This window comes from Crinia signifera, chromosome 2, assembly GCF_055691185.1.
Source record: "Crinia signifera chromosome 2, ASM5569118v1, whole genome shotgun sequence".
Classification (NCBI taxonomy): Eukaryota; Metazoa; Chordata; class Amphibia; order Anura; family Myobatrachidae; genus Crinia; species Crinia signifera.
Genome location: NC_139218.1, coordinates 232,915,284 through 232,926,039, shown reverse-complemented (window position 1 = coordinate 232,926,039; position 10,756 = coordinate 232,915,284). Strand labels below are relative to the sequence as shown.

The 10,756-nt window shown below is 44.8% G+C and overlaps 2 protein-coding genes and 1 long non-coding RNA gene across 3 annotated transcripts in view; 1 reads left to right on the top strand and 2 right to left on the bottom strand.

Annotated features, from left to right (window-relative positions):
• The window catches only part of LIMS1 (LIM zinc finger domain containing 1), a 110,411-nt gene that overhangs the window by 73,714 nt on the left and 25,941 nt on the right, over positions 1-10,756 (bottom strand). The gene's annotated exons all lie outside the window — the stretch shown is intronic.
• On the top strand, positions 4,443-7,111 carry LOC146060616 (uncharacterized). Its single transcript, XM_083174015.1, has 2 exons — positions 4,443-5,031; positions 5,970-7,111. The coding sequence occupies exons 1-2, from the start codon at positions 4,476-4,478 to the stop codon at positions 6,473-6,475; spliced, it is 1,062 nt and encodes a 353-aa protein (XP_083030141.1). The 5' UTR covers positions 4,443-4,475; the 3' UTR covers positions 6,476-7,111.
• On the bottom strand, positions 7,162-8,052 carry LOC146060617 (uncharacterized). The gene is made up of 2 exons (XR_014470453.1): positions 7,756-8,052; positions 7,162-7,643 (listed from the first exon to the last, which is right to left on the bottom strand). It is a non-coding gene; the product is annotated as an uncharacterized LOC146060617 (long non-coding RNA).

Sequence of the window (10,756 nt, the reverse complement as noted above, 5' to 3'; positions counted from 1 at the left end):
CATTTGATAGATATGCACGTATTTGCTTGTATTTTTCTTAAAATAAAGTAAAATGAAAAACACTAGTTTTGGATATTTTGGTTAAACTGACATTTTTTGATATTGAAGTTGGAATGTGACAAGAAAAAAAAGGGCTCAGTACAACTCAGTATTTGGGTGCCATCCACGTGTAATTCCATGTACACAATGTGGGCATAACTGCGTCCAGCTACTGTGCAGGCTTTATATTAACCCTTAATAATCAGTGTAAGGAATTTAATGGTTTGTCAGCACAGCCACCAGTAGATAGCACCCAACACAGCAATTCAATTGGTGCTCCATTTGGGTGCACGGCCACGAGGAGAGACATTTCAGCTTGAGTTTAGCTGTTCTACGCTGCTAGACCTGGCCTGTCTGATCAGGACAAAAAAAAACCCACAACAACTGAGTATTGGCTAAGAGATCAGACAACAACTGAGTATTGGCTAAGAGATCAGACACAAACAATTGAATTCCCTCATTGACTTTTTACTATCTTCTACAAGTTGCATTTCAAGAAGGGCTATCCTGCCTCCATGTAGGTTTGCTACTACCCACTTTGTTTAATCACTATTTCCTTTTGTAAAGTGCAATGGAATTTGTTGCGCTATATAAGAAACGGTACTTGTTTCCTAGCACGGCGCCCATCGCATCGCATACCATAAGACAACCAGCGGTTGTTCTTCCTGAGGCAACTCAAGAAATTCAACATCCCGCAGGAGCTGCTGCTCATCTTCTACACTGCCATAGTAGAGTCTGTCCTTTGCTCCTCGATTACAATCTGGTTCGGAGGAGCAAACGAGAATGACAGACGAAAGTTGCAAAGAGTGGTGAGGATGGCAGAAAAGATCATTGGGGCTGAGCTCCCCACTGTCCAAGAACTATACCTAGCCAGGGTCAATAAGCGTGCAGGAAAGATCTTGGCGGACAAGCTACATCCTGGCCACAACCTGTTTGAACCCCTTCCGTCAGGCAGACGTTTTAGGTCCATCCCAGCAAAGACGACAAAAACTACAAAAGGCTTCTTCCCAATAGCTGTCCACCAACTAAACCGTATTGAACATACCAAATACTAACTCGAACTTTTCTAGATACATGTGAAATGTATGTGATGTATGTTTATGCCTCTCTTCCCACCCCCTTTGTGTTCCCTGATTGATGCTGCACTGTTACCACAAAAAATTCCAAGCATACGCAAGTATACCTGGCCAATAAAGATGATTCTGATTCTGATTAGCCTTACAATGGTATGCAATGTGATGTTACGCGATGGCACCCGATTATTAATTGTATAAGCACGCGTACCGTGCGGGGAGGCGGTACGCGCCCTCCGACCTTTTCATACCCCCACTATCCACGTCGGCGCAGAGTTGATTTTAGATAGTGTGGCGAGCCCGAAGCGTGGCGAGCGCAACGAGCTCCTCGAGGGGACGCGGAATACATGTTAAGTAATATGCGTGCGCTCGCCACACTATCTAAAATCAACTTCATAGTGGGGGTATAAAAAAGGTCGTAGGACGCGTACCTCTGCGCTCGCCACGCTTAGGGTTGCAGCAGAGACTCAAACCAAAAGTCAGGAGCTGAATAGCGATGAATATGGAAGTAGAAGGATCAGCCGTTTGTTAGACTGATCTGCCCTCTACAGGACAGAGCTGTGTGTCAGCTCCTGCACAGGAGGGAATCAGTTTGGCACATATCAGTATCCATAAAAGGAAATCTTCCACACAGCAACTACTGTGCAGGAAGAACGCTGTGGGGATAGAACATGGTTGGAAATATTAACAAAACATGACTAACCCAGTGAGAAGAGAAGAAGCCAAGCAGCATTGTCCTTGTAAAAATAATGTCACCATAACTCTATACAATTGCCAGATTACAGATTTGTTTCATTTACAGGAATATAAATCTAGGTTTTCTCTCAGAATATCTGTCACTATAGGGAAGATGTATTAACGGCCTATGCTGACGTTATTTGTCATGATCTGTTTAGTCCCTTTAAAGGCCTATACACACTAGGCGACATTGAGCTGAACGCCACTCAAAACAGCCTGTTTGAGCGGCTTTCAGCTCAAAGCCACCCAGTGTGTATGCCCCAGCGGTGAGCGCTGCTGCACGCTCCCGCAACATCGCCGGGAAAGCCGCTCATATGCTGATAATACCAGCAGATGAGCAGCTTTGAGGATGGCTTTGCATAGCTCTGCAAAGCCGTCCTCTCCCCTCTGTCTGCGCCAGGCAGGGGGAAAGCTGCTCTGTGTGTATGCACTGAGTGGCTTTTCCCCGCAGTGGTGATTGTCATCATCGCTGTCCATACACGCTGGGCATAGTCGCCCAGTGTGTATGGGCCTTAAGCATGAAGGCAGAATGTATTATTAGCTACTTTGCCTAAGAGGGAGAGTGTAATGACCCATACACACTATACACTGTATGTTACCTCTGGGATCATTAATGGATATTGGCATATCAACATGACTTTAGGTCGACAGGGTCACTAGGTCGACATGGGTAAGGGTGACATGGTCATTAGGTCGACATGGGTAAGGTCAACCTTGAAAGTCAACAAACTCTAAAACATAGCACTGCTGCGCTCGCCATGCTTCAGGCGTGGTGCCTCCCTACGCTCTGCACACTATTTTATTCTCCCACCATGCCCTAGTGGATGGTTGGGCATGAAATACCGCCAGTCGGCACATTTTGGCTCAAAAAACCTAACCCATGTCGACCTTCCTGCTTGCCGACCATCATGCTGGTGACCCAATGGCTGTATAACCATCTGCTTGCCCTATTTTGCAGACAGGAGCACCGATAAAGACAGGAGCTCATAGCACCCCTGTCATTCAACACAGAAAAAACTGTATGAATACATTGGGAGAACCAATAACTACCACACTTAACATGTGCAGTTACAGTTTTTTCACCGAATGACCAGGATCATGGAGGGACATTGCTGGATTGGCCCCTTTTATACCAGCCTAATCCCTCCATTTTCTGGTGTGAGGGCGAAAGAACCCCCCCCCCCCCCCCCCCCTTAAACCAGTAATATATTTTAACCAGCTATATCTCTGGAACCAACTGATCCATTTACTTGGGTCATATTGAAGAACTTTTAAGTGGCCTTAGATTGATTTCGGTCCTGTGAAACTACACCGTTTGGTTCCAGAGAAATCTGCCCTCGAAACAGGAACAGCCACGAACTTACATTTCAGAAATAAAAAAAATCAGTTTACCCGCAATATCTCCGGAAGCAATTGACCCATATGACCAGTGTGGTATCAGAGTCAATGCCCAGAGATTTGGGTTTGAATGAGATCAATCACGAACTTCTGTAATGTGGGCTATGAATTAACTATACAGAATAAATTATGTTTATGTCCCAGCACATGCAAGATGTATGCCTAAAATTCTCAATGACATGCAGCTCAAAATAATGACTAAAGCATACCAATATTTAGATGTGAAGGAGAGATGTGTTTTACGGTTCTCAGTGGGGTTGATTCAATATGGTGTGCAGTGAATAGGACCGGGAGCCCCCCCAACCCCCACACAGTTTGGGAACCTCTGATGTACCCTGTACTAGGTTTTGTAGGATAAGCAGTTGTGAATACACACTTTACCCATACCTCCCAACTTTCAGTTGGTCCGAGGAGGGACACTTGCGCGCGCTGAAGAGGACATGACTTGCCGCGGGAGGGGCGTGGCCTATAACCACGTAGCCCTAAGAGGCCACGCGCCTGTTTTACGCTGTGGGGGCATGGCCCTGAGGCTCTGCGAGCCTCTAGCCAAGCCCCCAGCCTCTCTGGATGCGGGGGATGGACGCTGTGCACCTATATTTTCGCTCGGCAGCAACTAACGGGGACTCCCAACTGCGCCCCCCGCCGCGGGACACTGCCGGTGGCGGGAGGGACGTGGGAACGTCTCCAAAAACTGGGACGTTCCCGCGGTTATCGGGACAGTTGGGAGGTATGGTTTACCCCTTCTCTTTGTATTTGAACGGTTGGAAAACACTTTAGATATAGAACACTGATAGGTTTACTTGGTAACTACACATACTGTAGCCACAGAACTTTCTAATACCCCTTTCAGACATACGCGAAAATCCCGGGTTTTTTCACATGAACGTGCCCAAACCCGGGACTAGCGTATGTCTGAAAGGGTATACCTGGGATTTCACTCCCGGATACTGAGCACCTGCAATTGACTAAGGTTTTTCCCGGTATTTAACTCCTGGGTATAATACCCGGCTTATGTCTGAATGGGTTTACCTGGGTTTTTCAGTTTGACTAATGTGACAACGCTTTTTTTTTTGCTGCCCGGGCGTCTTCTGATGAGGTCATCAGCTGCAGCCGCGGAAGACGCCTCAGGCACACGTGCGGCGGAGCAAGCAGAGGCAGTGGCTGCATGTTGCTCCTGTGCTCCCTTTCCAGCAACAGGATGCAGACTCCTGTGGGAAGACAGGTGCTATGGCACAGCATTGGAAGGATGAGGAGGTCAGGGAGCTTTTACATGTCCGTGGAGAAGAGGAGATCAAATCTCAAATCACAGGCACTGTGAAGGATGCCATAGTTTATGGAAATATTGCAAAGGTCCTTGCTAGCAGAGGTGTGAGGAAGACACAGCAGCAGCTATTGAACAAGCTTAAGTCCCTGAAAAAGCAGTACCTAAAGGTCAATGACCAGAATCGCAATCGCAGTGGGGCTGAACGCACAGAGTGGCCCTTGTACGACCTTTGCAATGTTGTTTTTGGCCATACAGCACTATGCAACCCTGTTGCCTTGTCGTCATCAAGTAATGCCTCGTCTCCGGCACAGACGCCAGCAGCGACAATGGAGTGCAGTCCGCAGAGCCCGCCGCCATCGCAACTTCTATTTGATGATGATGATGATGATGATGACGATACCATCGTTGTAGAATCGGACAAGTCAGACAGCACATCCGATGTGACAGCAGCACAACCGAGACAGGGTGGAGAGACCCAATTGGAGACCCAGGGAGGCATGCCGACACTGCGCGATAACAGTAAGTACCCCTTGATTATAGACATGACAGCTAGATATAGTAGTGTCCACCTTTGCCGACACTACAGCTAGATATAGTAGTGTCTACCTTTGCCGACATGACAGATAGATATAGTAGTGTCCACCTTTGCCGACATGACAGCTAAATATAGTAGTGTCTACCTTTGCCGACATAACAGCTAGATATAGTAGTGTTTACCTTTGCCGACATGACAGCTAGATATACAGGTTGAGTATCCCGTATCCAAAATGCTTGGGACCAGGAGAATTTTGGATAACGGATTATTCCGTATTTCGGAATATTTTAATATTTCAATTATGTATTTTGAAGTATCTTGCATGTATGCTGTATAAACACATAAAATACACACAAATATATTTTATTACCACATAAAATACACACAAATATATTTTATTTGTTCAAAAAACAAGGTTTCAAAACATGAAACAATGTGTGTACTATCTCAGATATTGAATTTGAATGCCAAGCAATCATTTTCTTGAACATATATAGTGCCAGTTACATATCATGTCACGAGTAGTGCTGTTACAAATGTCCCCAGTGAGTTTTTACCCCCCAAAATTTTTTTTTTCACTTTCTGGAATGTATGGTTTTCGGAATAATTCGGATAACGGATACTCGGATACGGGATACTCAACCTGTAGTAGTGTCCACCTTTGCCGACATAACAGCTAGATATAGTAGTGTCTACCTTTGCCGACATGACAGCTAGATATAGTAGTGTCCACCTTTGCCGACATGACAGCTAGATATAGTAGTGTCCACCTTTGCCGACATAACAGCTAGATATAGTAGTGTCTATCTTTGCCGACATAACAGCTAGATATAGTAGTGTCCACCTTTGCCGACATGTCAGCTAGATAAAGTATTATGACTGTTTACTGGCACACCGTTCTAACAACTTTTTTTGCACACAGTCTATAATGTCCCATCGAGGAAAAAGAAGAGGACCAAAATAGAGATTACCACAAGAGCCATGACTACCATCCTCGGTGAGCAACTGCGGGACCTGGATTCTGCGTGGCAACGTCAAGAAGATGTCAGACTGCAGCGCTTCATGGATAGTGAACGCGAACTGCAGAAAAATTTACTAACCCAAATGGCAGCAATGCATGACAGGGAGATTCAGGATCAGGCAAACCTTTGTCGAGAAAATCGTGATTTTCTACGACAATTACTGTCCCAATCCTGGTCACCACCCACAGCAACGTTGCCACCCCCAAACGTATATAGTCACCAACCACAGTCACCGCCATCATTTGCCCATGCTTCTCAGTATGTGCAACAGGTGCACTCTCCACCCTCATTTGTACCCAATTCTCCAGCACAATCTACACCTGCATTTGGTGAAAGTGGCTGGAATGGGCAACATTCCCCTTCTCCAAACAGTAACACGGAGTTCAGAATTTACCGTAATATGTAGAGGTTAGAGAGTACATTGGGGTAGATATACCTCCCCCATATTTTTTCTACAGTGTATTCCATGTTGCTTGAAATGTTCACTGAAACTTTGTTTGGACATAATATACGTCCTGATTTTATTATTATTTTATAATTATTTGTTTGGCCACGCCTAAGGTATAGGTGGCAATTATTTATTTTAAAATGCTTGTTTGTTACTTTTGAAAATTTTTCAATGTGTGCTTTTATGGTTGTGATGAAGCTCAGTGGGCTTCCTGCTCGCTGACACCACTCGCCCTGTCAGTATTCAACTCACCCTCTCATACGCCAATTGCCCCTCGGTCCATTTTTGGAGCGAGAGGGAATTGGCGTATGGGGCTCCAGAAGCAGCGACACTCGCGGGTAAATACAGCAGGTTTTCTGCAGCTGGTGAGGGGGTTAAACAGCAAGGATCGCAGGATTTCTGCAATCCTCGCTGTTTAACCCCCTCACCGGCCGCATTGAATACTACCCATGCAAGTTGTAATTTGACCATATAAATAAAAAAAGCGTATTTTTGTATTGTCTGTTTGTGAGAATAGTTTACAAGACATTTCAAACATGACCTGTGTTATAAACGTACTTGATTTTTTGCAACTCCTTATGCAGGCATTGTTACACATGCTATCAAACATTTAATGCATGAAAGAAATGCATTTAACATAAAAATTGATGGTTTAAGCAACAGACTTATGATTTATTAATTACTGCAACATGGCATCCAGATTATTTGTTATAGTGGCACGTATTACTTCTGCGGGATTCACACCACTTTGGGTCTCAGGGGGATGTGGGGGGGCAGGAACAATTTCACAGCCAACCTGATCATCTTGCACATCCCACTCTGGCAAATAGTGTTCTTTCTGTATCTCACATATGTTATGCAAGATACAGCATGCTGCCACAACATCAGGAACAAGGGTAATGTGAATGTCATTGCGCTTCAGCAAACAGCACCAACGTCCCTTGAGCCGGCCAAAGGCGTTCTCCACCACCATCCTGGCAGAACTGAGGGTATGGGTGTAGTGCATCTGCTCCGGTGTCAACCTAAGATGCTGGGTATAACCTTTCATTAGCCACCTTCTTAGCGGATAAGCAGCATCACCAATGATGTGGATTGGTACCTCCACCCCCTCCACAAACTTTGACTTCTGCAAAGAAAAAACAGTATCAATATACAGCAGTGTAACGTGTAAACTTGGGAATTATGATACAGACTTTCTATGGGCATATATATTATAGGGGACACAAGCATAAATTTACCTCTTCAGGGAATAGCCTGCCATTGTTCCTCTCCTCCGCTATCTTGTAGATGTCCGAATTGGCCAGAACACGGGCATCATGAGAACGTCCTGGCCAGCCAATGAACACATCGGTAAAACAATAAATTGTTGGAAATACAATACACAAGTGTACAACAACCTCTAGGCTCTGCAGCTGCTGTGACACTACAAGTCACAGGATGCCCTGCAACAGTTTTGCTCCTAGAGAATGCAAAACCTGTGAAAGGGCATGCTGAGATGTGTAGTTCCACAACAGCAATTGTCCCCCTCCAAACTTACAAAGGTACTTACCAATATTTATGGTCCACTACTGCTTGTAGAATGATGGAATGCCACCCCTTGCGGTTGTAGTAGTCCGCTGCGCTGTCTGTGTGAGCAATTATGGGTATGTGGGTGCCATCAATGGCACCTGCACACTGCGGATATCCGCGACACAGGAACCCAGCCACAGTCTCATCCAGTCTCTGTCCCTGGGGTAGGGAAATGAAACGGTGATATAAGGAATCCAGGATTGCCTTTGTCACTTCCTGCACCAACACACACACCGTGGAGATGCCTACACCAAACAAACAGGCTATTGTGCGGTACTCGCCAGGGGTAGCATACCACCACAAGACAATTGCCAGTCTCCTGCTGGGGGAAATAGGCTGTCTCCAACGTGTTGTTTGCCTGGTAAGTGCCGGGGAGAGGAGTTCCAAAAGATAATTTAAGGTTCCATGCAACATCCTAAAATGTGCCAGCCATTGATTATCCTCAAATGCCTCCACCGTAGCCCAGAAAACCTGCCAATGTTGCTGATCTCTAGCCCACAGTGTACGAGCTGACGCACCAGTCACACGCAGTATGGATGCGATGCTGGACATGATCAAAGTTCTCCTCCGGCGTAAGTAATGCCGGCGATTGGCCTCCCTCTCCACCAAAAAATTATACCTCCTTCTCTGCATCTCACACTGTGCAACAATGAACAGCATGTGTAGCTTAATCCAAGCTTCACAGCCTGCAAAACACAGCAAATCCACAAGAGCATACAAACTCTCCATATGTTCTCAGCAGCCATAACAGCAATGTATTGTGGGAACTCCCCATAGGCCCTTTTGTAGTCAGCCCCCACCTTTGCATGATGTCAATCTTGTGAGCCAGCAAAGTGTCTCATTTTAATGATGAAACACTGAAATGCTTGAAAAGCCTGGCTTATGTGTGAAAGGGGTATACCCGGGTTTTTCCCGGGTCTGAGGTGTAGTGTGAAAGGGGGTCTGTTACTAAAATCCCGGGAGTGACCTGGGTTGAAAATCCCGGGTAAACCTGGCCAAAATCCCAGGTAGTATGTCTAAAAGGGGTATAAATAAGCTTTAATGTAGTACTTTAAATATACCTCTTTGTATGTGTAACAACAACAACTGACAGGTCTATGTGCTCCAACAAAGTTCAACTTCATATTGAAGCTTAAACTTGGGTAAATGTGTATCTTTCTGTTAAATATTTCTAAACAGGAGCAAAGTATATCACGGGGTTGAGGTTAATTTTAGGGCATATGTACAAATATACTGTTATATATACATATATATAGTTGTCCTGTGTAACTCCACAGAAAGATCAGCACACCACCTGAGTCAACAAGTCCCATTAACCCTGCAACAAGATAAGTAATAAGTGAATTTGTGATGTTATTTTTTGATGGATGATGTTTTGCCACTAAACTTCTTGGAAATCAGGTGGTGTGCTGATCTCTCTTTCTGTGGAGTACACAGGACAACTATACAATTTTATTATGTATGCAGCACCCATATATTGAACTCAGCGTGCGGCCACACACACAAATTTTATTATGTATGCAGCACCCATATATTGAACTCAGCGTGCGGCCACACACACACATGGCCTTCAATTAATGGATTGAAACTGGCAGTGGTGGAGAGGTGCCCCCTTGAGAGCAGGAGCCCGGCGGCAGATGACTCCATTGCCTCCCAGAGTTCTGCCTCTGCATCACCCATTCTTCTCCCACCTACATATCTGACCTGGTCTCTCTTTACACTCCCACCCGCCTGCTCCACTCCACAAATGCACATCGCCTCTCCTGCAAACTGGTTACTTCCTCCCATTCCCGCCTCCAGGACTTTGGCCGTTGTACTCCGCATCTCTGGAATTCTCTACCCCTCCCTATCAGACTTGCCACCTCCCTACAAAACTTTAAACGGGCATTGAAGACCCACTTCTTCATTAAATCTAACCATTTCTCATACTAACCCTATGTTTATGTTCACTTCTATACTAGCTGTGTCACCCCAGTTTGTCTGCCCCTTACCTCTAGAATGTAAGCTCTAACGAGCAGGGCTCTCTCCTCATGTGCTTTTCTTAGAATATATATCTGCCACTGTTATAATTGCATCAGTGTCCACTGTTGCAACTGTCTTTAATTTACCATGTACTTGTCCTAATTTGCATTTGTACTGGAAATTACAATCTTGTATTGTTGTTTGCTCATCTGTGTATTGTCAGGTGCTGCGGAACCTTGTGGCGCCATATAAATAAACGATAATAATAAGCAGTGGTTAGTACAGTATTATCGTTTATTTATATGGCACCACAAGGGTTAGGATGAGAAATAATTAGATTTAACGAAGACATCGGTTTTGAGAGCCCGTGTTAAGGTTTTGTAGTTCCTACCATAAGAGGTTTAATGAAGGCAACTGGTGAAATGGCAACAGGGTCATTCAAGGTTCAGCCATACATGTGAGAAGCAAAGGCTAGTCCGTCTGGTAACTATACAACATGTGCCTTGCCAATTATGTCTAAAAGTTTGAGATCTGAGCCTTTCTTTACATATGCCAAGCATTGTTCATGTTAAATGTTGTTTGTCTAGTTGGTCTTGTGTTTTATTCAAGAAGTGCACTTCTCTCATATTATGAGTCTTTTTTTATTAATTTCATGTATACAATTGTCTTTTTAAAATACATTTTTCATATTCTTGAAGAATAAATTGT